This window comes from Hypanus sabinus, chromosome 26, assembly GCF_030144855.1.
Source record: "Hypanus sabinus isolate sHypSab1 chromosome 26, sHypSab1.hap1, whole genome shotgun sequence".
NCBI lineage: Eukaryota > Metazoa > Chordata > Chondrichthyes > Myliobatiformes > Dasyatidae > Hypanus > Hypanus sabinus.
Window position 1 is genome coordinate 26,453,608 of NC_082731.1, and position 27,677 is coordinate 26,481,284.

Consider the following 27,677-nt stretch of genomic DNA (forward strand, 5'->3'; position numbering starts at 1 on the left):
TACTGATTCCCAACAGAATTCCCACTCATTTGCAATTCTCCCTCCTGTGCATTGAGAGTTGAGAATCTGTCCTTCAACGCACACTTCCTCCAGGACCGAGACTGTTCCTTTAGCTCTGACAAGGGCGAAAGGAGTCTCGGGCACCAGAATGGAACGACGTTTCCCATCCGGGTTACAGGGATGTGTTTTCTCTCTCTGAGTGTGGTAAACTACATAAACCTGTCTGGACACGCCGCCCCTGCTAACTGCTCCTGTGGCTCCTCCCACGGACCCCGGTATAAAGGCGATTGGGGACTCCGCCCCGGCCTCAGTTTCCAGGATGTAGCATGGTGGTCAATTGCTGCTTGTTCTTTCTTCCAGCCAATAAAAGCTTATATCTCACCTCTCCAAAAGTTATTGATGGTGCACCACTGAGCAAATAATTGTTCACCCCCTTCATCTCCTGCCAGTCCTGTTAATGAAGTTTCAACTAGCGGTAGGGGGCAGTCCCATGTGACACTCCTAATGCGTTGACCTTGGTCCTCTCCCCATGGTTACCGCCTGCCCTGCTGATTATCCCCCGAGGCGCGAGAGATTCTGCCGACGCTTCAAATCTTGAGCAACACCAACAAAATGCAGCATCGATGGAGGGCAATCGGCATGGCGTCGTGGTTAGCACAACGTTTGACAGTACCAGCGACCCGGGTTCTATTCCATCCGCTGCCAGTAAAGAGTTTGTGCATTCTCCCAGATGTCATGTGGGTTTCCTCTCGGGGTTCTGGATTCCTCTCACAGGCTAATTGGTCATTATAAACTGTCCCGTGATTAGGCCAGGATTAAATTGGGGGATTATGGGTCTGTGTGGCTCGAACTACTGGAGGCCCCTACTCGGTGCTGGATCTCAGTCAAAAAATAAAATTTACTGTCGACATTTCAGGCCGAGACCTTTCAACTGATGATCCTTCTTTTTGTGCATGAGTATCCCTGGCCTTGCTCTGTTTAGAGAGGTTCCAGAGGTGGGAGGTCTAAGAAGTCTATGTTTGATAGTGTTCCTGCATGTCATATGCATGGACACAGAGAGTAGGGAATGAGGCTATTCAGCCCATCATACCTCTGGTAAACCATCTGTATTAATCCCATCTTCCAGTGTCTTCCCTGGAGACACAAGTCTTCAATACTGCCAGCAACTCTGCTGCTATCACTCTCAGGCAGTCTGTTCCCAGTTTTCTCCACTCTCAGGGTGAAGGAGCTCTCCCTCAAATCCCCCTAAATGGCTCTAACTCCACCCTCTCCACCTCTAGCTGGCTCCACCTTTTATCTCTCATCTGTCACCCGTAGGCCACTGCCTCCCAATTCTCACTTCCTTAGATGGCTCCATCCTTTCAGCCTCCTCCTCCACCTCAGGGGGATCCATCTTTTGCTTTCCAGCTCTTGACTCACTTCGCTTCTCGACTCCACACACTGGTCCGTCTCCCCTCTACACCTCTCAGCACTGACGTAGGGTCTCGGCCTGTAACTTCAAACACCCTGCTGTTACTCTGGCTCCACGACCCGTGGAATTCCTCTGGCAGCTCGCTTGCTGCTTCAGACTCCCACAGCTCTGCTGACCCCCGTTCCCAGTGCTTAATCCACCCTAGGCCTCACCTTCATCTCTCAGTATGTGGCGGTGGTCCCACCAGCCTCAGCGCCCGTCTGGAATTGGGGCATTGAAAAGTGGGTAGAGGGAATGAAAATAAAGGAAGGGGGAGTGTGTGTGTGTGTGGTATGAGAGCAAGTAAGGGGCAGCATGGAATCAATGGGATGAATGGCCTGTTTTCATGAGAATACATACTGGCTGCAGGAGAAGTAATTGTTCATAGGTCCATTCACCCCCATTTCTACACAATCCTCTGCGTTCCCTGACTGACCAACCCTCTCATACTCATCTCCCCCTTCAATCCTGCCCCTCCTCCCTTACACAGGGGGGAGTTTACTATGAAGCACCATCCTACCACCCTCTCCCACCCCCGAACCAGGCCCCCCGTTGTGGGAAAGAGAGGACACATTGCCTCCCGCAGAGGGCTGATCTGACATTGCCCGCGGAGAGAACAAAAACTCGGCTACAGGTTGTCAGAAACATAAGACTCTAATATATTTTTCTGAGTGGTTATAGAAGCCATAATTTATATTATTAATGTGATTGTCAGTAGTTGCTTCGGGGCCCCGAGTTCTGCTCAGTCCGTTGGTCAGCCTTGCCTGGGGTCCGGTGACCGGAACTCGGGATCCGACATGTGTTCCGGTTTCCTGCAGGGGCTGAACCATCCCCTCGTCCCCTCTGGGGTCACGGCCGGAGAATTAGGCTCCACCCTGAGGTCTGGCCGTATGGGATCACTCAGCCCTTCTGCAAGTCTTTGCCCAGCCACCAGTGGGGGCAGACTAGAGGCAAACCAGGAAAAGAACTGGGAGGAGGAAGAGGGAGAGGGAGGGGGTTTACAAGGGGAGGAAGAGGTGGAGGGGCTAGGAAAGTGGGAACGGGTGGAGAGGGAAGGAGAGTGGGTGAGGGAATGGGAAGGAGGGAGGGTGGAGGTGGGGTTTGAGAGAGGGAAAAGAGTGGGAAGGAAGGGAAAATGGGAGACGGCACAGGCGAAAGGGGGGAGAATGGGAAGGAAGGGCGTACTGGAGGAAAGGAAGAGGGAGGGGCTGTGACAGAGAGAACATGATCGTCGAGAGGATTCAGGTGTCACGGGGCACGATGAGTGGTCCCGCATGGGTTAGGGGTAACAGATTTGCTTCCACACCTCACCCTTAGCTCCTCCCTCACTGGGTCAGGGGGTGGGCTGAGAGCGTGCCTGGTGCTGGGTTGGGGAGAGAGTGGAGAGAACCGGGAGATGGTGGCAGAGGGGTAAACTTTGAAGGAGAAAAGGGTGGGAGCAGAAAGGGTAAAACCCAGCAGAGCCCTGGGGTCTGGAATACTCTGCCCCGACACCCTATATAGGTCCATTCGCTGGAGATCAGGATCCAGACTCTTCGGGCGGTTGTGGGAGAGGAGCAGCAGTGAGGCGTCACTGTTTTACTCGAGGAACGGAAGCCCTCAGGGGAACTTCCGCTGGCAAAGACTCCATTCCCAATGATCCCGGTGCCACGTGCGACACATCCCTCAGTCCGTCAGCCAAACTGCTGCACCTCTCCCCAGCCCCAGCCCGGCCATGGGCTCAGAGCGACTTCCTCTCACTGGCCATATCCACTGCTGTCTCTGTGTCCCCCGAATCCATCTCGGTCAGCACACAGTAGCATATGAGCTGGGAGTACCTGGTGAAGGAGGCTGGGAGGGGTGTTGGGTGGAAGAGAGGTAGCAGAGGTGGTGTTATTGCTGGAGGAACCCAGATAGGGAGGAGTTTCCTAAAGACAGCCTGTCCCATTGATTCCTAATGGGTCAGGTCCCTTCCCAAAATACAGTCTGTCCCTATGTTTTCCAATGGTCTCAACCCCTTTCCACTCCAATCTCAATGATTCCAACAGCTCTTCCCTCCATTTCCAAAGGACCCAGCCCCTTCCCATTACAACCCCAATGGTCACAGTGTCACCCCACTCCCATCACAAAGGTCACAACCCCCCCTCCCACTCCAATCCCAATGGTCCCCACCCCTTCCCACTCCAATCCCAATGGTCCCAAACTCCCCTTCTCACTCCAATCCCTATGATCCCAACCTCCCCCTTCCCACTCCAATCCCAATGGTCCCAACCTCCCCTTTCACTCTCCAATCCCAATGATCCCAACCTCCCCTTTCCCTCTCTAATGCCAATGGTCCCAACCTCCCCCTTCCCACTCCAATCCCAATAGTCCCAACCTCCCCTTTCCCACTCCAATCCCAATAGTCCAAAATGCCTTCCCACCCCACACTCAATGGTCCAAATCCCCCTTCCCATTCTAATCCCAATGGTCCGAACCCCCCTCCCACTCCAATCCCAATGGTCCCAACCTCCCCTTCCCACTCCAATCCCAATGATCCCAACCTCCCCTTTCCCTCTGCAATCCCAATGGTCCCAACCTCCCCTTTCACTCTCTAATGCCAATGGTCCCAACCTCCCCCTTCCCTCTCCAATCCCAATGGTCCCAACCTCCCCCTTCCCACTCCAATCCCAATGATCCCAACCTCCCCTTTCCCTCTGCAATCCCAATGGTCCCAACCTCCCCCTTCCCACTCCAATCCCAATGGTCCCAACCTCCCCCTTCCCACTCCAATCCCATAATCCCAACCTCCCCTTTCCCAATCCAATCCCAATGATCCCAACCTCCCCTTTCACTCTCCAATCCCAATGGTCCCAACCTCCCCCTTCCCACTCCAATCCCAATGGTCCCAACCTCCCCCTTCCCACTCCAATCCCATGATCCCAACCTCCCCTTCCCAATCCAATCCCAATGATCCCAACCTCCCCTTTCACTCTCCAATCCCAATGATCCCAACCTCCCCTTTCCCTCTCCAATCCCAATAGTCCCAACCTCCCCTTTCCCACTCCAATCCCAATAGTCCAAAATGCCTTCCCACCCCACACTCAATGGTCCAAATCCCCCTTCCCATTCTAATCCCAATGGTCCGAAACCCCCCACTTCCCACTCCAATCCCAATAGTCCCAACCTACCCTTTCCCACTCCAATCCCAATAGTCCAAAATGCCTTCCCACCCCACACTCAATGGTCCAAATCCCCCTTCCCATTCTAATCCCAATGGTCCGAACCCCCCTACTTCCCACTCCAATCCCAATAGATCCAGTCGCTTCCCTCTCCAATTTCAATGGACAGCCCCTTCCCACTGTTCACCCACACAGAAAATGCTGATGAAATCTGTACGATTAGGAGACAAGAGCTGTCACTGTGCTTGTGGTGGGACGAGGACACCAAAGCCGCACTGCCAGCGCATCGGAAACTCAGAGCCCTGCTTCTGATGAAACGGGGAGGCTCAGAACCCGCACAAACCAACAACCGGCAAGGCGCACAGCAAATCTTACCGAGGAGGTCACGGAGAAATGTAGGTCTCTTGTGTTCCGGCAGGTAAACGCCCAGGAAATAGAAGGGAACTCCAGACAGCGCGATCCCAATCCCGATCAGTGAGTTGATGGTGTCGCTGTAGAGAGGGACGGCCACCAGGAAGATGGTGCAGAGGCAGAAGACGACGGGGAAGAAGAGGCTGAGCTGCGGGCAGACACACAGAGCTGATGCTAGAGGAGGATCTCGATTGAAGCCTCTCGGTGTCGAGCAGCCACTACCCCAGAAGGGAAGGTGCAAGGAGAACTGGGGCAGACACGAGGAAGTGCTTACGTGAGCCACGGCAACGGCACAGCAAGGCCAAGAAGGGTCCTGGGTGGTGGGAACGGTCAGAGAGCCTGTATTGTAATGAGTGACATCGGGACAATTGTGACACCCAGCACGGGTCACCGGATAGGGCTGTAGGAGCGGCAGAGAGGAGAGATGGAGTGCTGCGGGAGGAGTAGGAAAGAGGCTGTGAGGAGGAAGGGAGAGGCAGCACATCCCATCCCCCCGGCCCAATCTCAGCCCATCAGCATCCATGCCTTCCAGTGCTCTGTGGGTTCCCCTTGTGCAGATACCCTCCCCTCTCATCCCCAGACTTCTGGACTATGTGTGATGGGCTTTGGGACAGCACAATATAAGTATTCCCCAGGCTATGGGGACCATGAGAGTAGCCATGTTCCCCTATTCCAGAGAACACTGACCACGAGACCTCCCCCACCCCCGTGAAGACACACGTACACCTACCTTCAGAGGGCGGGGGCGGTTGGGCTCCTTCCACCTCAGGTACAGCTGCCCGGCGATGGAAAGCCCCACAAAGAGCCAGTAGCTGAAGCTGTAGTAGTTGATGAGCTGGAAGATGTCCTCCACACAGAGGTAGACACACGCCATGGCTCCCTATAACGACAGGGAAGTTAATACAGCCTTCCTCAGCAAACCCTCTGAGAACCGGGGCAGACACGGGTTGAGGGTCCCTCTACACCATCCCGTCACTCACTCTCTGTGTCAGACACAGAATGAGGCTCCATGCACCCTGTCACATCACACACTCCCGGGGTCTGCCACAGAATAAAGCTGCTGTCACACACTCCCGGGGTGGGGGCGGGGGGTAGCTGAAGAGAAGCTGAGTATCTAGAGGGAAGTTGTGGGAGGCAGAGACAGAAGGCAAGGCGGGGAGGGGTGGGGGAGTGGGTGTAGGAAGATGCAGAGCAGAGTGGTTATGGGAGGTTGAGAGGGTCTATAGATGGGAGTGAGGGAGGTGGGAGATGTGGGGAGAGAAGGAGAGGGAGGTGGGTGTGGGGAGGGGAGGTGTGGGAAGGGTGGTTTTAGAGGTGGCGATGGAGGGTGAGGAACTTTCAGAGGAATGAAAGGTGTGAGTGACGAGTGGAGGGGAAGGAAGGGAGGTGTGAGGTGGGTGGGAAAGGGAGAGAGATGTGGGAGAGAGAGTTGTAGGTTGAATTTAAGGATGTGTGGAAGGATGGGGATGGGAAGGAGGCTGGGGAGGAGTGTGTGAGTGGGGAGTGACAGTTGGGAGGTCGGGGAGGGCTGGAATGGAGATGTGTGAAGGTGGGAGGAGGTGTGCTGGAGTTGGGGATAAGAAGGAGGAAGGAATATATGGCAGAAACTTTCAGAGGCCAATTACCCCAGTGTCCTGCACGTCTCTGCTTTGTGGGAGGGATGGAAGCTGGGAGAGCAGCATGGAACTGTGGGAAGGCGTGGACTGTGGGAACATTGAGGTGGGACGGGGAGGGAGGGCTGAGAGGGACGAATTTGGAGGGTGGGGATAATCATTTGGAAGGTGTGGGAGGTTACTGAGGCCGTGAGGTGGAATGTGGATGGGGAGGGGGTGGAAGAAGTGTGACGTGAGTGCCAAGGACAGAGGGGAAAGTTTAACACCCCACCCTCACTCACGTTGAAGATCAGCGCTGGGACAGGCGTGAATCTCTCCAGGTGGATCATGCTGAGCGCGTCCGGGAGATGACCTTCCCGCGATCCCACGAAGAACAGCCTGTGGGGTGGAGGAGAAGTGAATGCCCAGCAAGAGGTCCCTCCTACCACCCAGCCAGTCTGGGGAAGGCAGCAGAGCCTAGCCCATCGAGGCCACACTAACTGCCGTCACCCACTTACACTATTCCTCGGCTGACCCCAGTCCGCACAACCACACCCAAAAATCCACCCCTCTCCATTATATGGGGGGGCAGAAACTTAGAGGGCAATTACCCCACTGTCCCGAAGTCTCTGAGTTGTGGGAGGGAACCAGGACACTCGAGGATGGGGAGGAAGAAGCCACGTGATCACGGGGCGAAGGTGCAAACGCCAGATTGACGGGACTGGCCGGGTCGCCGGCATTCTGACACCTTGACGGTGTTCTTTCAGTCACAAGTACACAGGTAAGACGACATCAAGAATACTGCGGACAGCTTTGACGCCTGACAGAAATAGACGGAACCATTGGCGGGACCCTCTAGGAGATTCATCGTCCTAGTTCCTGTGATGATGATGTTAACTTGGATTGCAAGGTGGACGACACCAAAATCAGTGGTACAGTGGATAGTAAAGGTTACCTAAGTTTCCACAGGGGATCCACGCCAACTTGGAAAATGGTCCACAGAATGACAAATGGAATGGAACTGGTGTTGCATTTCGGTAAAGTAAACTGGGGCACAATTACACAGTCAACGGGAGGGCCCTGGGTGTGTTGCAGAACAGGGAGGCTTAGTGGCACGGGTCCTCGAAAGTGGTGACACCGGAACACGGAGTGTCGAGGGAGGCGTTTGGCAACCTTCCTTCGCAAGTCCGACTGAGCGCAGGAGTAGGGACGTCCTGTTGCAAAGGTAGTCATTTTTGGTCAGACTACACCTGGAGTATTGTGCATGGTTTTGGTGGCCCTGGCTATAGGGAGTCGGTCACTAAGCTGAAGAGGGTGGAGAAGAGATTCACGAGAATATTGCCAGGACTGGATGGCTACAATTAGGATAGAGCTAATTAAAAAGCAGGGATCAGGAACCAGTTTTATTGGCACCACCTTGTATGACATGGAATTAGTCATTTTTCAGCAACAGTACGGTGCAAAGACATAAACTTACTAGAATTTACAAAATAAATAAATTGTGCACGAACTCAACCCTGCCCAGCCATTCAGCCTGATTATGGCTGATCCATCCACTCCTGCTCTGTGGCAGTTCCACAGAGCCCTGTCTGTCAAATGTTGTCCACCAGGATTCCAGAGGTTCACACCCTCAGAGAAGACATTTCTCAGCACCTCAGCAAAAATAGAAGGTGCTGGTTGTTTGAAACCATGATCCCTTCCTCATGACCCTCAATGTCTCTCATCTCCAATTCCCTTGGCATCTGGAATGATTGAGTAAGAAGATCCCCCTATCTTCACACAATTGTCCAGCCTACGTGAAGGGACCACCTTCTCATGGTCAAACCTTAGGGAAACAGACCCTTTAGTCCAACTGGTCCATGCGCTCCAGAACGACCATCTGATCTAATCATATTTGCCTGGATTTAGCCCACATCTCTCCATACTTTTAAACATTATCATTGTACCTGCCTCTAACACTTCCTCTTGCAACTTGTTCCATAATATGCAGCACCCTCTGTGTGAAAACACTATCCCTCAGAACCACTTTCAGACAATAAGAAATAAAATCAGAATGAGGCCATTCACCCCATTGAGTCTGCTCTCCCATTCAATCACAGCTCATTTTTCCCAAACGCTGAACAAGAATGTATTATTAAAGTATTAGTAATCAAGAATGTATCAAAATGCCTTGAATACACCTAATGACAGCCTCCACAGCCCTCTGCAGCTATGAATCCTGCAGGTTCACAACCTTCCGAACAAAAAAACTATTCTTCATTTCAGTTCTAAAGAGCCAACATGACTTGAAACCGCACTGGGGCTCTATAAAGAACTGTATTGGCTCCCTTCCTCTTTACCCAGCATAAATCGGACTTCAGATACAACACTGAGTCACGTCATCTGCAGAAATTGTCTGACGACTCAGCAGTAATTGGGTGTATAAAGGGAGGATGAAGGGGGTGGAGGACCTTGTCAAATGAGGAAGCTGAATCATCTGCAGCTCAACATCAGTTAGACAAAGGAGATGTTGGTGGACTTTAGGAAGACCAAGACTGGACTGCTTCCTGTTACTGTCAATGGTGAGGACGTGGATATAGTAAGTACCTAGTGATACACTGGATGACAGACCTGAATGAAGCACCAACACAGAGGCTGTGTACAAGTTGCCTCTACTTCCTCAGTAGACTGAGGCCCTTTGGAGTCTCCTTCACATGTTCTACAAGTCTGTTGTTGGCAGTACAATCTTCTGTGTGCTGTTTTTGCTGAGGCAATGGCATCAACAGGGATGACGTCAACAGGTTTAATAAACTGATTAGAAAAGGCAGGCTGTATTATAGAAGTCAAACTGGATATACTGGAGTCTGTCATAGAATAAAGGACCCTCCTGAAAATCTTGGCGATTCTGGACAATGTTTCTCACCCTCTGCATGTCACCTTGGCTGAACAGAGGAGCACCTTTAGTAATAGACTAAGATCCAAAGAGTGCTATCTGAGGTCATTCTTACCCTCGGCAATTAGCCTCTATAATGAGTCAACCTACAGCTAGGGAAGTGAAGGACACCCTCATGTTAGACTGTTACTTACCTCTGTTTACCACACCCTGCTATCATGGACATCTTGTGCAATACTGCCATCACTTCTTATCTGTACAGTGTGAATGTGCACCCATTAATATATAATATTACAGTAATTCTTGCACTACCATCTTATCAGTGTGAGCCTGTAAATCTTGTACATCTTATTTTTAAAGTAACATTCTTTATTCTTTCTTACTTCTAACGTTTGTATATCAGTGCACTTGTAATGCTACTGTGACACTGCAAGTTCCTTTGGGATCAATGGAGTATCTATCCATCTATCTACCCAAAGGGAGGTTCCTTCATTCTGAGGCAATGCTTTTGGATCCTACACTCTGCCACTGATGAAAATGTCCTGTCCATGTCCACTCTGTCTTGCTTTCTCCATAAGCCCCTAATTTTAGACTCCTACCCTGGGATGACTGTGACCATCCACCTTGTTTATGCCCCTCATAGTTTCATCAGCCTGTGCAAGTTCATCCCTTAGCCACCTGCTCCAGGGAAAAAGTCCTAGCCAGTTCAGTCTCTCCATATAACACAAGCCCTCCAGTGCCAGTAACATCCCGGTGAAACTCTCATCTATCTAGTCTCTTGCTAGTCCAGTCACATCCCACCCTCGTGGATGGGTGACCAGAGCTACCTTACCGGAGTGGGGGAACCTGGTGCAGCTAACTTGGGCACGTAATTGTGCAAAACGCAATGGGTCACCAGCAAAAGGAGAGGCTAGAAATCTATGCAAAAGACAGCAGCGTGAGAAATCGGGAGGCTGGGAGCATTCCAGGCAATTCCGGGAGCTCCTTGGATTTTGACAGTGCCCATTCTTATCTTCCCTCCAGCCACTTCCAGGGTGAGGGCAGAGTGTCATAGAGCACTACAGCCATCCAGTCCAGGCCAGCATCCTGGCAATTTGCATCCATCTATCTACCTGCGCCTGGACCATAGAATCCTCATCCCTCTCATCCGAGCTTCCCTTAAATGTTACAACTGAACCTGTATCTACCAATTCCACTGGCTACTTGTTCCACATTTGCCCACCCTCTCAGTGAAGAAGTGTCTGGTCCCAACAGAATCCTCTTAAACATTCCACCTTTCATCCAAAACTAGGACTTCCAATTCTCATGCCATCTATTCTGAGAGGGAAAAGCCTGCATGCATTCATCCTACCTGTACCCCTCATTATTTTGTATAGCTCATTCTCCTTCACTCCATGGAGTGCCTTATTAAACCTTTCCCTTATAACTCAGGTCCTCAAGAAAAGGCAACATCCTTGGAAATTGTTGCAGCGCTCTGTCAAGCTCATTAACCAGGATTGCAGGCAATACTCAATGTTCAGCCCCACCAGCATCTTGTATGGGAACACCAATGCCTTTGAGTGGAAAATCCTACAGAAGATACGGGATTTGGCTCAGTGAATCACGGGTAAGGTCCTCCTAACCGTTGAACACATCTGCATGAAATGTTGCCGTAGAAAAGCAGCATCTACAAGCAAAGGTCCTCACCACCGAGGCCAGGCTCTTTTCATGCTGCTGCATCTGGTGGACAGTGTAGGAGCCTCCAGACTCACACCACGGGCATCAAGAACAGTTACTACCCCTCAACCATCAGGCTCTTGAACAAAAGGGGGTACCTACACTCATTTAAGGACCCTTTTATTTTATTTCATGCTCATTATTTATTGCTTTTGTTCATATCTGCATATGCACAGTTTGTTGTCCATTTCTTTACTGGCAGTCAGCGTGGAGTTGGCCCTTGCAGCCCTTTGAGCCATGACGTCAAGCAACCCCCAACTTAACCTTAGCCTAATCATGGGACAAGTTACCATGGTATTAACCTAGGAACTGGTACGTCTTTGTACTGTGGGAGGAAACCGGAGCACCCGGAGGAATCCCATGTGATCAGGCAGATCGTACAAACTGTGGAAATAGATCCTGTTTAAAGTTACTGATCTATAGACTTGCCTGCAGCAAAAGAATCTTCGGGGTTGTATGTGGTGGCCTGTATATATGCTGATGTTAAGTTTTACTTTGAACTTTTGAATCTTGAACCTTGATCTTTACAACTTCAACAAAACATCCCTACTCTTGTACTCAATACACTAGGGTGTGAAAACTAATGTGCCCAAAGCTTTATTTACAACCGTACTAACTACCTGTGAAGAATTATGTATTCATATTCCTAGGTCACTTTGTTCCATCGCACACCTGAGTACCCTATCATTCACTGTGTAAGACCTACCCTGGTTTGCGGTCCCAAAATACCACGCCTCACACTTGTCTGCATTAAATTCCATCTACTATTTTCCCAACTGTTCCAGAGCACACCAAAAGTTTTGCCAGCCTTCCTCACTGCCCACAATTCCCCCAATTTTGGTGTCATCTGCAAATTTGTCGATCCAGTTCACCAGACTATCATCTAACTTGGACATCAGTTCTGGGACATTTCCAAGCACTCACTGGCCCACCCAGATGGGCACCCACCACCCCCAGCCCCCAAACCCAACACCTCTCCCCCACTGTTCCTGGATGTTCAGACTTCCAGCTCGCTGAGCTGGTTCCGACTGGACAACATCATCTTGTGCCGTCGTCCCCTCCCTTCTCATGTAGCCAAGGGCATCTGGTCTCTGCTACCACCTCCTTTCAGCTCCCCAAATTGTTCCTGAGCACTTCGGTGTAGGTTGCCGGGAAACGGCTGCTGTGGTTTACCTGGAGGCGGCGAGGATGGAAGCGTTGAGACCTCCGAAACAGGACAGACCGACGGCCACCATTATGGTCCAGTTAAAGACTCCGAAAATCTGGTCGGCGAAGGTCTGTGGAAATGAAGGGAGTGGAGGAGGGTGGGAAGGAAGAGGAGAGGGGGAGGGTAGGAGGGGAGAGGGGAGGGTAGGAGAGGGGAGAGGAGGAGGGTGGGAGGAGGGGTGGAAGGGGACAGAAGAAGGAGGTGGGAGGGGAGAGGGGGAAAATGGAAGGGGAAGGGGAGAGTGGAGGGTGGAAGGGGTGGGGAGAGGAGAGAGGGAAATCAAGGGAGGGGTGGAGGGAAGGAGAGGAGGTTGACAGCAGGTTTACAAAATGGAACATGCAGGACCAGGGGCAGAGCGGGAACGCCTGGGGTTAGCAGGGGAGTAAAACCGTCAAGACTCCCACTTAACTCAGGACTCTCCACCCCACCCACCCTCCACAGCCCCCAGCAATACCTGCACATCCCGGGACGCCAAGAGGCAACGCCTACTCCCAGGCGCAACTGCCCAGGACAACTGATCCTATCATGAATGGGCATGGACCCTCGAGGTTCCTCCTGAACGGAAGGGATTCTCTCTCCGACAAGCTGCGGCTGCAGTGTTAAAGCTGCATCTCGCAGGGAAATGGAGTTATCTCCTGCCTAACACACAGAATGCTAGGGAAACTCAGCAGGCCAGGCAGTATCTATGGAAAAGCGTAAACGGTCGACATTTCGCTCGAAACCTGGTGACTGGGTGTTTTTAGCCCAGTGTTTTTCTGCCACTCACTCTGCAAGCCCTGTCCCTGTCCCCCTCCCCCAGCCCAGGCACTAACTATCCCACCTCGACCCTGGACAAAATATCTCCATCCTTCAGTAAACTGTTCCCTCACCACCAGTTCTGTCCCTTGTCTCTTTCCCCTCCTGATCCAGCCAGCTCATCCCAGTTCCCATCGTCTTCTCTTTTTACCCTCTTTCACTCTATCCTCCTGCCCAACACCCACACTTCCCCTCACTACCTCCCCCTGCCCTCCCCACCACCTTCCCTTTAATCCGTGCTCCTCCCTCCTCTCAGGTTACCTGACTTTGTCAGGAAACACAAAGGATATTCAGACCCTCGCTCTCAGTCAATCTAAATTGGTTTTCGCATTGTTCAAAGTAGGTGGCATATTTGGAAGGTGCCATGGTGTTGTCGAGCAATGGGTGTTGTCAGTAAGAGGTGAGCAACTGCAAGGATGTCCACGGCCCTCCACTCTTACGGGCTGGTCTGAGGACTGCACGCCAGCCTATTGGAAAACCATCCTAAGTGAGGCAAAATCTGTGTCGGTGTGTACTTAATGGGAAAATTCAACCAAACGCAGAGAAAGATTGAAACTCCCGGTCCATAGAAAGTCCCTTTCTATGGTTTCCACTTCCTTCCTGTAGTGAGGTAACCAGAACTGAGCACAGTACTCCATGTGGGGTCTGACCAGGGTCCGAAAAAACTGCAACATTACCTCTCGGCTCCTAAATTCAATTCCACGATTGATGAAGGCCAATACACCGTACGCCTTCTTAACCACAGAGTCAACCTGCGCAGCTGCTTTGAGCACCCTGTGGACTCAGACCCCAAGGTCCCTCTGATCCTCCACACTGCCAAGAGTCTTACTATTAATACTATATCCTGCCATCATATTTGACCTACCGAAATGAACCACCTCACATTTATCTGGGTTGAACTCCATCTGCCACTTCTCAGCCCACTTTTGCTTCCTATCAATGTCCCTCTGTAGCCTCTGACAGCCCTCCACACTATCCACAACACCTCCAACCTTTGTATCATCAGCAAACTTATGAACCCATCCCTCCACTTCCTCATCCAGGTCATTTAGAAAAATCATGAAGAATAAGGGTCCCAGAACTGATCCCAGAGGCAACCCACTGGTGACCAACCTCCATGCAGAATATGACCCATCTACAACCACTCTTTGCCTTCTGTGGGCAAGCCAGTTCTGGATCCACAAAGTAATGTCCCCTTGGATCTCATGCTGCCTTGCTTTCCCAATGAGCCTTGCATGGGGTCCCTTATCAAATGCCTTGCTGAAATCCATATACACTAAATTTACTGCTCTTCCTTCATCAATGTGTTTAGTCACATCCTCAAAAAATTTGATCAGGCTCGTAAGGCACGACCCGCCCTTGACAAAGCCATACTGAATATTCCTTATCCTATATTACCTCTCCAAATGTTCATAAATCCTGCCTTTCAGGATCTTCTCCATCAACTTACCAACCACTGAGGTTAGACTCACTGGTCTATAATTTCCTGGGCTATCTCTTCTCCCTTTTTTGAATAAAGGAACAACATCCGCAACCCTCCAATCCTCCAGAACCTCTCCTGTCCCCACTGATGATGTAAGGATCATGATCAGAGGCTCAGCAATCTCCTTCCTCACCTCCCACAGGAGCCTGAGGGACATCTCATCTGGTCCCAGCAACTTATCCAACTTGATGCTTTCCAAAAGCTCCAGCACGTCCTCTTTTTTTAATATCTACATGCTCAAGCTTTTCAGTCTGTTGCAAGTCATCACTACAATCACCAAACAACACACACAAAATGCTGGTGAAACACAGCAGGCCAGGCAGCATCTATAGGAAGAAACACTGTCGACGTTTCTTGCTGAGACCCTTCATCCTGCATATAGACAGCTCCTATAGATGCTGCCTGGCCTGCTGCATTCCACCAGCATTTTTTGTGTGTTGCTTGAATTTCCAGCATCTGCAGATTTCCTCATGTTTGCGTTTTTAAATTCACTACAATCACCAAGATCCTTTTCCATAGTGAATACTGAAGTATTTATTAAGTACCTCTGCTATTTCCTCCAGTTCCATACACACTTGCCCACTGTCACACTTGATAGGTCCTATTCTTTCACGTCTTATCCTCTTGCTCTACAAATACTTGTAAAATGCCTTGGGGTTTTCCTTAATCCTGCCCGCCAAGGCCTTCTCATGGCCACTTCTGGCTCTCCTAATTTCCTTCTTAAGCTCCATCCTATTAGCCTCATAATCTTCTAGATCACCTAGCACTCTGAAATTTCTGTAAGCTTTTCTTTTCTTCTTGACTAGATTTATTACAGCCTTTGTACACCACGGTTTGTGTACCCCACCATAACTTCCCTATCTCATTGGAATGTACTGATACAGAACTCCACACAAATATCCTCTGATCGTTTGCCACACTTCTTCTGTACTTTTCCCTGAGAACATCTATTTCCAATTTAAGCTTCCAATTTCCTGCCTGATGGCCTCATAATTCCCCTTACTCCAATTAAACGCTTTTCTGATTTGTCTGTTCCAATCTCTCTCCAATGCTATTGTAAAGGAGATAGAATTATGATCACTATCTCCAAAATGCTCTCCCACTGTGAGATCTGACAGCTGACCAGGTTCATTTCCCAAAAGCAAATCAAATACAGCCTCTACTCTTGCAGGCTTATCGACATAATGTGTCAAGAAACCTTCCTGAACACACCTAACAAACTCCACTCCATCTAAACACCGTGCTCTAGGGAGATGCCAATCGATATTTGGGAAATTAAAATCTCCCATCACGACAACACTGTTATTATTCCACCTTTCCAGGATCTGTTTCCCTATCTGCTCCTGATATCCCTGTTACTATTGGGCAGCCTATAAAAACACCCAGAGCGTTATTGACTCCTTCCTGTTTCTAGCCTCCACCCACAGAGACTCCATAGACAATCCCTCCATGGCATCCAGCTTTTCTGCAGCCCAGTAAATATCTCTGATCAATAGTGCCACACCCCCACCTCTTTTGCCTCCCTCCCTGTCCTTTCCGAAACATCTAAAACCCGGCACTTGAGGTAACCATTCCTGTCCCTGAGCCATCCAAGTCTCTGTAATGGCCACCACATCATCTCTCCAACTACTGATCCACGTTCTAAGCTCATCCGCTTTGTTCACAACACTCCTTGCATTAAAATAGACGCATCTCAACCCCTTAGGTCTGAGCGCGTCCCTTCTCTATCACCTGCCTATCCTCCCTCTCGCACTGTCTACAAGCATTCTCTATTTGTGAGCCAACCTCCTCTTCCGTAGTCTCTACAGTTCGGTTGCCACCACCCCCCCCCCCCAACTCTTCCAGTTTAAACTCACCCCAGGAGCCTTAGCAAACCTCCCTGCCAGGATATCGGTCCTCCTTCTTTGCTATTGCCTTCTTCTGGGCAGCGTCTTGACAAGACAGATGATCCCATCCATTATCAATACTCTTCAGAGATTGACTGCCCGGCGTCAGTTTACCATAACATGATAAACACCAGCTACTCATAAGACTATCCACACCTTCTCCCATGGCTTCACGTCACCCTGATCGGGGGTGGCGGGAGAGGGGGGTACTAAGCAGGTACTACATCTTTGCTCAAGGGTGACCTGCAGGCTAGTAGAGACGAGCGCCTTACGCCTCCATTGGTGGAGACGTATCTCCACCCCGCCACTCCTATTAGGGGCAGTTTAAACGCAGCCGCGTTGAGAGGGACCAGGAACATTCGCAAGAAACCCACGCGGTCACATGGAGAACTTGAAAACTCCACACAACCGTTCAGGGGCGCGATCAGGATCGAACCCAGACCTCTGGCGTCGTGAGACAGCAGCTTTACTAATTTGCCCTGGCAGATCGGTTTCTCTAGGCCAGCCACCAGCGTTGAACACCCGGTCTGAGCGTCCTCCCTCTCCCGAGCCGCTGGATGGGTGATCCTGACTTCCCGAATGTCCGCAAGGGTATGAGGAACCCTCTGCACATTCGGAGCTTAGGGGAGGGGGGTGGGATGGAAAGGAACCGACTGCCACAGGTGTGACTCACCACGGCCACAGCATCGCTCGCTAAGATCTCGTGGAAGTCCAGCACGGTGTAATAGGCCACATTGGTCAGAATGTAGATCACCGTCACAATCGGCATGGAGATGGCGATGGAGAGCGGCAGGTTCCTGTGGTCGAGGAAGTAAGAGTTCAGACACGGAGCGAGGCTTCCCCCACCTCATCCCACACAGTCCCGCGGATAGACACGGAGCGAGGCTTCCCCCACCTCATCCCACACAGTCCCGCGGATAGACACGGAGCGAGGCTTCCCCCACCTCATTGCACACAGTCCCGCGGATAGACACGGAGCGAGGTTTCCCCCACCTCATCCCACACAGTCCCGCGGTCAGACACGGAGCGAGGCTTCCCCCGCCTCATCCCACACAGTCCCGCGGATAGACACGGAGCGAGGCTTCCCCCACCTCATCCCACACAGTCCCGCGGATAGACACGGAGCGAGGCTTCCCCCACCTCATCCCACACAGTCCCGCGGTCAGACACGGAGCGAGGCTTCCCCCACCTCATCCCACACAGTCCCGCGGACAGACACGGAGCGAGGCTTCCCCCGCCTCATCCCACACAGTCCCGCGGTTAGACACGGAGCGAGGCTTCCCCCACCTCATCGCACACAGTCCCGCGGTCAGACACGGAGCGAGGCTTCCCCCACCTCATCGCACACAGTCCCGCGGTCAGACACGGAGCGAGGCTTCCCCCACCTCATCCCACACGGTCCCGTGGTCAGACACGGAGCGAGGCTTCCCCCTCGCCGCCCCGTCGCACACGCCCGGATCAGACACAGGGTAAAGCTCCCTCCACACCGACGATGGTCTGGGTGAGGGTATGAACTCTGCTGATATTGTCCACAGAGTGTACAGAGGGTCTCCAATCGAGTCCGGAGCCCGAGCCCCGTACCTCGTGGGATTCTTGATTTCCTCGGTGACGAAGTTGAGTGTGTCCCAGCCGGAGTATGAGAAGAGGGCTGAGTAGAGAGCCAGGGCCATGTCACCTGGATGCCAGGAGGAGCCTTGGAAGGAATTCTCAAAGTTCTGCGTCTGGCCTGGAGTAAGGAAGAGGAGGAAGTGAGGGCGGTCAGGAGTGAGAGACGCGTGACTGAGGTGGGGTATAGGGGAGGACACTGCGTGACGGGCAACAGAACGTTAGGGCTGAGGGACGACGAGAGTAAGGGGGAAACAGCGAGTCCAGGAGAGAGTGATGGACGTTGGGACTGAGGAAGAAGTGGGGGTCGTTGGGGGTAAGGGATGATTCCTGTGGGGATGAGAGGATGGCGTGCTGTGAGCTTGGGAAGGGTTGGTAGTAGATATGAGTTACAATGGAGTGTGAGGGAAGACATGTGGGAGCGGGGGGGGGGGGGGGCGGGGGGGTGTATGTGATAAACACCGGAAGTGACCAACAAGAGGAACAGTTCCAGCGGACGTGTCTGCTCTCAGGTGATGGTGTTGAGTCTGGACATTGCGCTAGGTTCGGTATGGATTGTTGGGTTTGAGATCGGGATTGGAGCAGGACGATTTACTGGGGTCGCGGGGAGGCGAGGAGATACAGTGGTCGGAGTCCGGAGGGGTCACGGAATGACTTACCCATGCCCAGCTTGACCAAACCGGCCAGGATGACCACGATCAGTGCCAGCACCTTGGCGTAGGTGAAGATGTCCTGCACACGCGTCCCCCATTTTACGTAGGCGCAGTTGGTGAAGGTGAGGATACCTGAGGGGGAAGGAGGTGAGGGAAGGGCGGGGTTAGCCGCAGTTTGAGGGACCCTTCCTCCTCCTCCCAAACCCAAACGAGCCCACCGACCTCTGTTTCATGTTCGCTCAAGTATCCCATCCGGCTTCCATAACGCTCCCTTCCCTTCTCCGCAACCCTCACCATCTCCACGATCCCTGTGCCCGACCCTCTGGATCTCCTCTTTAGATCCGCCCCTTTCGTCCAAACCCCTCCTCCCAAGTCGGTATCCGCCCCCTCTAGGGAGTCTCGCGTCCCAGTTCCTCGGGCGTCTGAGTGGGCTGGAGGAGGTTTCCCGAGGCTGGGTATTATGGCCGAACTGACCGTCGCGGATGCTTCCCCAAGTCCTGACGCCCTTCCCCCACCAACAACCACCAGTCCCATTCCAGGACGCCCACTCACAGATGCAGGCAGCAGCCAGCAGTCTCGCGGCCAGGTAGGGCTGCTCGCAGGTGGGGAAGATAGGCTGCACCATGTAGTTGGCGAAGGTGATGGCGATGATCGCCTGGCCGGTGGGCTCGATGATCAGCAGCGATGTCCAGAGGCGGATGAAGGCGAGGAAGCCGCCGAAAGCCTCCAGGATGTAAGCGTAGCTGGCGCCCGATTTGGTGATGGTGGTTCCCAGCTCGGCGTAACAAAGTGCCCCGAAGATTGAGAAGATGCCCCCCAGCGCCCAGACGACCAGCGAGAGGCCATAGGAGGCACTGTACATCAGCACCCCCTTGGGCGAGACGAAGATCCCCGAGCCGATCATGTTCCCCACAATCAAGCACACGCCATTCAGCAGGGAGATCTCTTTCCGAAGCTGGACGGCCTCACCGGAGGTAGAGGGAATGGAAGAGGGAGAGGGAGAGGACTGGCAGTCGAGGGCAGGGTCCTGGGAGCCCTGCCCCGAGGGCACGCTGGAGTATCGACCCTGATCAGGCATGGTGGCCCGTCCGCTCTTCTCATAGCCCGAGGGCAGGACGGCCGGGGAATCCGCTCTGAAGCTGGGGGGAAGGGAGGGAGAGGTTAGTGTTAGGAAGGGAGAAGGGGAGAGAGGGGAAGGGGTAGAGTGAGGAAAAGGGGAGAGAAGGGGCAATTGGGAGGATGCGAGTGGGAAGGAGGGGCAGAGAGACAAGTAAGGAATGAGCAGGGACAAGGGTTGGAGTGGGGAGAAAAGGGAGAGCGAGCGATTGGGGAGGGGAAGGTGAAGGGGATGGAGACGAGTGAGACATGAAGGGGAGAGGCAGGGGATGGGGGAGGAGGGAAGGACGAAGTGATGGGGTGGCAGCAGGCAAGCGAGAGGGAAGGGAAAGGATGGGAACAGTGGAGACAGGGAAAGAATGGCATGAGAGGAGGGAAGAGTGGGAGAGAGAGTGAGAATTAGCCACTTGCCAATCAGATTACCAATTCCACATTCATTTTCTCGATTCCAGCCCGGGTTGTTCTCACAGTCCCACCAGCCATACAGTTGAGTTGTTCCGGTCAGTAGCAAGGCCTGGTCAGGATTCACTCCTGTCTAGACTCCCCCTGTTCCTGAGGCATGGACACCTCCCAGTGCATAATCAGTGAAATCCCCACTCTCTCACCCGACTGCAATGGCCTCACCATAAGCCAGAAAGATCCTCGTCAGGTGGTGGTGAGGAGGGAGGGAGAGGCAGGAAGGGTTCAGTGAATAGGAGGGAGTAGAAGGTACCATGCTCTGGATCTTGCTGTGCTCTCTACCATGGTCTGTGCTTCCTTCAGAAGCCTTGCTCCCCACGCAGACACCTTGAGGTTGTGAGTGTCGTTCCAAGTTCAGGGACCCCATCATGCCCAACTCTCTCCTATCCAATCCAAACCTACCACCCTCACCAACCAACCCTCTCCCACTCCTCAATCACCCACCCTCAGCTACATCTGACCTCCTAATACGCCCAGCAGGTGCTCCTGATGCCCTCACAGGTTCTGTCGCAGTGGAGGAGGCATTAACGGTTCAGGGAGTGTCTATCCAAAAGCACAGGGGTCACAGGTCAGGGGAGGGGACACTGGGGTCATGGGTCAGTGGAGAGAACACTGGGGTCATGAGTCACCAGAGGGCAGACTGGGGTCACCATTCACGACTGGGGAGTTCACGGGTTAGGTGGCAGAGGTGACTTGGGTCACCATGAACCTCGGCAAGAAATGAACCCCTGGGTCCGTGAATCTCATCTCCGGTTGGCAGCAGCAGCCTGTGACCTCCTTGCTCAGTGACATCATAAGACCATACAACATAGGAGCTGAATTTGTCCATTGAGTCTGCTCCCCCATTTCATTATGGCCGATTTATTTTTCTTCTCGACTTCATTCTCCTATCTTCTCCCTGTTGCCTTTTACACTCTTATGAATCAATAACATATAAACCTCCGCTTTAACTAAACCCATTGACTTGGCCTCCACAGGTGCCTGTGACAATGAATTCCACAGATTCACTGCCCACTGGCTAATGAAATCCTGTTCTAACCGGATGCCCTTCTATTCTGGGACTGTGCTGTCTAGTATTAGACTCCCAGTATTGGAAACATCCTGTACATTTCCACTTTGTCTAGGCTTCCAAATTCAAGCCTTCACGTTCTTCCAAACTTGTGCAAGCACAGACCGAGAGCTGTGTTAATCCTTTCATTTCTGGGATCATTCTCATCATCAATCATGGCCACAGATGGTTGTGGATGTCAAGCCATTGGGTATATTTAAAGAGGAGTTTGATAGAATCTTAACTTGTAAAGGCATCAGAGATTATGCGAAGGAGGCAGGAGAACGGGGTTGAGAGGGGTAAAAAAACAGCATCTGTGATCAAATGGTGGAGCAGACTGAAAGATGGCATCCTCTTAATGCGAGGCTGTGCCTGCTGTCCTAGACTCTCACACTATTGGAAACACCCACCGCATGCCCACCCAATCTGGGCCTATCAATATTCAATAGGTTTCAATGAGATTCCCCGCACCCCCACTTATTCTTCTAAACTCCAGTGAGTACAGGCCCAGAGCCATTGAATTCTGCCCCCCCACCCAACCTCATACATTAACCCTTTCATTCCCAGAATCATTCTTGTGAACCTCTTCTGGACCCTCTCCATTGGCAACACATCTTTTCTTAGAATTGGGGCCTAAAACTGCTCACAATGTTTTCTGAGCAATGCCTTATAATGCCTCAGCATTACATGCTTGCTTTTATATTCTAGTCCTTTGGAAATAAGCGGTAATATTGCTTTTGTCATCATTATCACTGACTCAAGCTGCAAGTTAAACATTTGGGAATCCGAGTCCCTTCTGCACATCTGATTTCTATATTCACTCCCCCTTTAGAAAATTTTCCTTCTACCATGACTGTACACTTCCTTACACTCTATTACATCAGCCAATTCTTCACCCATTCTACCAATTTGTCCAAGTCCTTCTGCAGGCTCTCTGCTTCAACACTACGTACCTTTCCACCTGTCTTTGTATCATCTGCAAACATGGACACAAATGCATCACTTCCATCACCCAGACCATTAACGTGGAACGTGAAAAGTAGCAGATCCACTAACGATGCCTGCTGACGAGATTAGTCGATGATGTCACTGCCGGCTGACATTATCAGACTGTGACATCACTGCTAACTCTGTGAAGTAATTGTCCATATCATCAGCCTGTGACATCACACTAACTGACATCACCCTGAGACCTCATTGATCACTGATGTTATCAGCCTGTGACATCACTGCTAACTGACACCATTAATCTGTGACCTCACTGCCACTGACTTTGTTAGGAGAGGGAAGAAGTTAGGGCAGGAGAGATTTGGAGGGGCAGGGAAGAGTGGAGGGAGGGGGAGTGGACAGTGTGACTGAGGTGCTGGGAGGGGGAGGGAATGAGAGGATGTGACTAGAGAGAGTGTGGGAAGAGAACATGGGGCTGACTGTTTTTGGGGGACAAGAGAGCAAGGGGTGGGGAGTGGGGATAGAGATTGAGGGACAGAAGTGGGGAGAGGGGATAGAGATTGAGGGACAGAATGGGGGAGAGTGAATGGGGAGGGAGTGACAGGAGATGGGTGTTGGGCAGGGTGAGAGTAAGGGGATAGAGTGTGGGGTTGAGGGGGAGAGGATGGATACGGGCACATTTGAGGAACTTTCCTGTAGAAGCCTGACTGTTCTGCCCTCCCCCAACAGCTCATGCTCTGGTCACACGACCGCCGGTCATTTTTGGCTTCTCAGTTGGCTGTCAGCCATTTCTCAGCCCGTGCCACTTCCTCACTCACTTCCTCTCGGCCCATGCACCTCCCTGGCTCTTCCCCTGGTTACCAGCTTTGGCCCTCCACCCCTTCTGCCCCGCCCACAACAATCTCCAAGTCACTCACCGACTCTAATTCCCTACCTCCCCCTCCTCATTCCTGGATGTCTCCATACCACACGGAGTCACAGCCGGTAAGGGATAGGAGTAGAATTAGGCCATTTGGCCCATCAAGTCTGTTCCACCATTCCATCATGGTTGATTTATTTTCCCTTTCAAATGCATTATCCTGCCTTCTCCCTGAAACGTTTGACACTCTTACTAATCAAGAATGTCTGAAATTCTGTTTAAAATAAGATCATGAGGCAGAGAGGCAAATTAAGCCATTTGGCCCATCTTGTCTGCTTTGCTATCTCAGTATGGGTGATTTATTATCCCTCTCAACCTCATTCTCCAGCCTTCTCCCCATAATGTTTCATGCCCTAACCAATCAAGAACCTAACAACCTCTGCCTTAAAGACACCTAATCCACTGGCCCCCACAGCAGCCTGTGGCAACGAGTTCCACACATTCAGCACCCTCCGGCTAAATAGATTCCTCTTCATCTCTGTTCTAAATTGATGTCCCTCCATTCTGAGGCTGTGCCTCTGGTCTTAGCCTCCCCCCACCACAGGAAACATCCTCTTTACATCCACTCCGTCAAGGTCTTTCAACACTCGATAGGTTTCAGTGAGATTCCCCCTCATTCGAATATTTTCCAGCGAGGAGCCCGGAGCCATCAAATGCCCATGATAACCTTTTCATTCTCGTGAACCTCCTCTGAACCCCGTCCAATGTCAGCACACCCTTTTTTAAATAAGAGGCCCAAACCTTTTCACAGTGTCCTGTGAAGCCTCACCAGTGCTTTATAAAATCTCAACATTACATCCTTGCTTTTATATTCTGGTCCTCTCGTCCTTGCTTAGAAAAAGTAGAGGGCTATGGGTAACCCTCGGTAATTTCTAAAATAAGTACGTTTGGCACAGCATTGTGGGCCGAAGGGCCTGTATTGTGATAAACTGCCTGCCCCTCCACCTATCTTCATAACGTCTGTGATCTTGGCCACAAAGCCATCAATTCCATTATCCAAATCATTAACATATATCGTAAAAAGAAGTGGTCCCAATTCCGACCCCTGTGGAACACTACTAGTCACCAGCAGCCAGTCAGAAAATGCTCCCTTTTTCCCACCCTGCCTTTTGCCAATCAGTTGACGCTCTATCAATGCTAGTATCTTTTCCGTAACACAAAGGGCTCTTATCCTGTTAAGCAGCCTATGTGTGCCATCTTTTCAAAGGCTTTCTCAAAATTCAAGTACACAACATCCACCGATTCTCCTTTGTCTACCCTGATGCTTATTTCCTCAAAGAATTCCAACAGATTTGTCAGGCAATATTTTCCCTTGAGGAAATCATGTTGACTTTGACCTATTTTATCACCTCTTCCTAAATGATTGACTCCAACAAATTCTCAACCACTGAGGTCAGACTAACTGGCCAATAATTTATTTTCTTCTCCCTCCCTTCTTGAAGATTGGAGTGACATTTTCAATTTTCCTGTCCTCCGGAACGATTCCAGAATCTAGAGATTCTTGAAATATCATTACTAATGCCTCCACAATCTCTTCAGATACCCCTTTCAGAACCCTGGGGTGTAATCCATCTGGTGAAGGTCCTACCTTCAGAACTTTGCTGCCCCCATTACCACTTCTCCAGCATCATTTCCAACAGTCCAATAATTACTTTGGCCTCCCAATGACTTGGCCTCTTCGGCTGTCTGTGGCAATAAATTGCACTCATAAACCACCCTCTGGCTAAAGAAATTCCTCCTAATCTCTGTTCTAATGGGAAACCCTTCTATTCTCAGACCGTGCCCTTTGGAACTGAACTCTCTCCCACTACTGGAAACATCCACTCTATCTAGGCCTAACAGTACGGTTCAATTAGAGCCCCCTCATTCTTCTGAACTCCCGTGAGTGTAAGCCCAGAGCCATCAAGCGCTCCTCATATACTAACTCCTTCATTCCCGGGATCTTTGTTCTGAACCTCCTGTGGAGCCTCTCCAATGCCAGCATGTCCTTTGCTGGATACGTGACTTAAAACTGCTCACAATACAGCCAGCAACATCATATCGACCAGTTGCAGAGTTTTGCAATGATCACAGACACAGGGCACTTCTCCACTGCTCTCCCTTCCTCCCTGCCATTCCCGGAGTGAAAGTGATGGGAAATATGTCCCTTCCTTGCTTGGGTTTCGATAAAGACGGCACAAAAGTGACAATCAGCACCTTTCTTATCAGGGTCCAGAGTCCAGCCACAGGTTCAGTAGCTGGATTCACAACTGCTGGGCCGGGGATTCACCTTCAACCCAACCGCTGTACTCCGGGTGAAATCCCCTTCTCCCCCACCCTCCGCCCGCCAGCTGGGGAGAGGGGCCGATGAGAGAAGCATGCTGAAGCTGCTGCACAGCACACACACGGTCTTCCCACAATCTGCAAGCACCCAGAGGCTTCTCGAACCCTCCCCTGGATGTTCCCTGACTCCACTTGCCTGGTCGGGGACTCGCTCCTCTGTCCTAACCCGAGATCAGTATCAGCACCCTCTGAGTTACTCTGAGGATGGGGTGCCCTACACTGAGGGGAAGGGAGAGGGGCATGGAGGGTCAGGTGGGAGAGTGCTCCCAGCTCACTGCCCCTTCCTCAGCACTCCCTCCCTTCCCACAGTCCCTACAGCCAAGCTCCTTCCATATTCGCCACCCCGTCCTCGACGCTCCCTCCCGCCGGGTTCCCGACACTCCTCACCAGCCCCTCAACACTATGGTGCTCCCTCCTCAACGTCCATCCCTCAGCGCTCCCGGCATTCTTCCTGCCCCACCTCTGGCTCTCCCTCCTCACCACCCCTCCAAAGCAACAACGCTCCATTCTCGGCACCCCTCCCTCCCTTTTCTTTCACTGCCCCTCCTTCCCACCTGGCCACACTCCCCTTGGTTCTCCAACCTTCCCGACCAGCGCCCCGGTACGTCGGCACTCTCTCCTCCCTCGGAGCATCATCACTACCAAATATTACTCCCTCCTTCCTCCCTGCCCCTGCCTTGGCTCTCCTTCCTTCCCCTCCTCATCGCCCCTCTTCTGCCAGTCCCTCGCTCTTCACTGCCCCTCCCTACACACCACCCCTCCAACACCACGACACCCTCCCCTTCCCGTCTGAGTCTCCTCGCCGCCCCTCCCACTGCGCTTGCTCCATCCTTAATGCTCCTCCTTCAGTTCTGCCTCGTGCCTCACTACCCCTTCTGTGGCACCCCCTCCTCATACCCTCCCCAAAACTGCAGTTCCCCCTTCCTCACCACTCCACCCTCGCTGCCCCTCCTGTGGTGCTCCCTCCCTTCTTGCCACTTCTCCTTCAGCAACCCCCCCACCACCCGACACAGTCGGGACAATCCTACAAGTGGGGTGGGAGGGCCCTTGATTTGGGGAGAGCCGAAGGGGTAGGAGGTGAGGCTGGTGGGTGGGAGCTGGTCCCGTTCACTCACCCGGTGCCCCTGAGCTTCTGAGAGTGTCCTCTCCGGGACGTCCCGCACACCTCCCACAGTTTCTGCAGATAGTCGGACTTGATCCGCACAGAAGGACTGATCAGCTGTAATTAGGGGCAAGGTCCAGGGAGAGGCTCCTTCGGGAAATCCTTTCTCAGCAGATTAGTCGCGCGTCAGCTCATTAAAACTTGGCAATAGCTCTCAGTGCCATGAATTACCTTGGCAATTAGTGGGCCATACCCCAGGGAGGTCTTAAAAGGGCAGCATCTCCTCTGACAGGGGAAGTTGGTGAGATGGTGAATCGGCGTAGGGGCAGATGGGTCGGATAGAACCCACACCTCCTCCCTCCCTGAATCAGCACCGAGCATGGGAGCATCTTGTTGGAAGGCACTCACCCAGGTGAGAGCTAGTATGGCAGAGAGATGAGACACGTCTGACCATCTTGTTTCCGAATCATTTTTTCCATCTCCCCACACCGCCCCACCTCATCCCAACAATCCTCATCTGGGCCATTTGGGCACAGCAAGATCCAACAACCCACCTTGTCAGTGAGGATGATTAGTAAGGGATAAGATTGGGGGCTGGGGAGATGGAAAGGGGGTGGGTGGAAAGCTGAGACGGAGAGTGCATGGGAGCCAGGTTGGATGGGAGGAAGATGAGAGAGGAGGGAAGTGAGTGGAAAGGGGTGCTACGGGTGAGGGAGAGAGGTGAATTGGGAGGGTAGGTGGAGGGCTTGGAAGGCAGGGATAGAGGGAAGGAGGATGTGAGGTGGAGGGAAGTAGGGGAGGAATGGAGAAATGTGGAGGGAGGGATAGAGGGAAGGGGTGGAGTTTGAGGTGGTTACCAGAAAAAGAAAATCTGGCAGAGCAGAGTGTTTACAGCTGACAGTGAGAGCCACGTCTGGATGCAAGGCTGGATGTGGGGAGAGGTGGGAAGCAGA

The 27,677-nt window shown here is 52.0% G+C and overlaps 2 protein-coding genes across 5 annotated transcripts in view; one reads left to right on the forward strand and one right to left on the reverse strand.

The window, feature by feature from the left end:
* Window positions 1-2,085: 2,085 nt before the first annotated feature.
* The window catches only part of LOC132381332 (Y+L amino acid transporter 2-like), a 27,195-nt gene continuing 1,603 nt past the window's right edge, over window positions 2,086-27,677 (reverse strand). For 2 of the 4 annotated variants that reach the window (XM_059950705.1, XM_059950708.1), the window contains exons 2-10: window positions 19,363-19,949; window positions 18,817-18,942; window positions 18,134-18,278; window positions 17,226-17,349; window positions 12,355-12,458; window positions 6,896-6,992; window positions 5,732-5,881; window positions 4,966-5,149; window positions 2,086-3,280 (exon numbers count right to left, since the gene is read on the reverse strand). In XM_059950705.1, coding sequence (XP_059806688.1) covers window positions 3,171-3,280; window positions 4,966-5,149; window positions 5,732-5,881; window positions 6,896-6,992; window positions 12,355-12,458; window positions 17,226-17,349; window positions 18,134-18,278; window positions 18,817-18,942; window positions 19,363-19,949 — 1,627 coding nt within the window. In that variant the 3' untranslated portion in view covers window positions 2,086-3,170. Of the gene's footprint in view, window positions 3,281-4,965; window positions 5,150-5,731; window positions 5,882-6,895; window positions 6,993-12,354; window positions 12,459-17,225; window positions 17,350-18,133; window positions 18,279-18,816; window positions 18,943-19,362; window positions 19,950-20,349; window positions 21,911-26,737; window positions 26,947-27,677 lie in introns of those variants that run through there. The other 2 variants (XM_059950707.1, XM_059950706.1) reach the window with 2 other exon arrangements.
* Window positions 27,089-27,677, forward strand: part of mrpl52 (mitochondrial ribosomal protein L52) — a 36,313-nt gene continuing 35,724 nt past the window's right edge. The window contains exon 1 of the mRNA XM_059950714.1: window positions 27,089-27,136. Coding sequence (XP_059806697.1) covers window positions 27,104-27,136 — 33 coding nt within the window. The 5' untranslated portion in view covers window positions 27,089-27,103. The remainder of the gene's footprint in view (window positions 27,137-27,677) is intronic.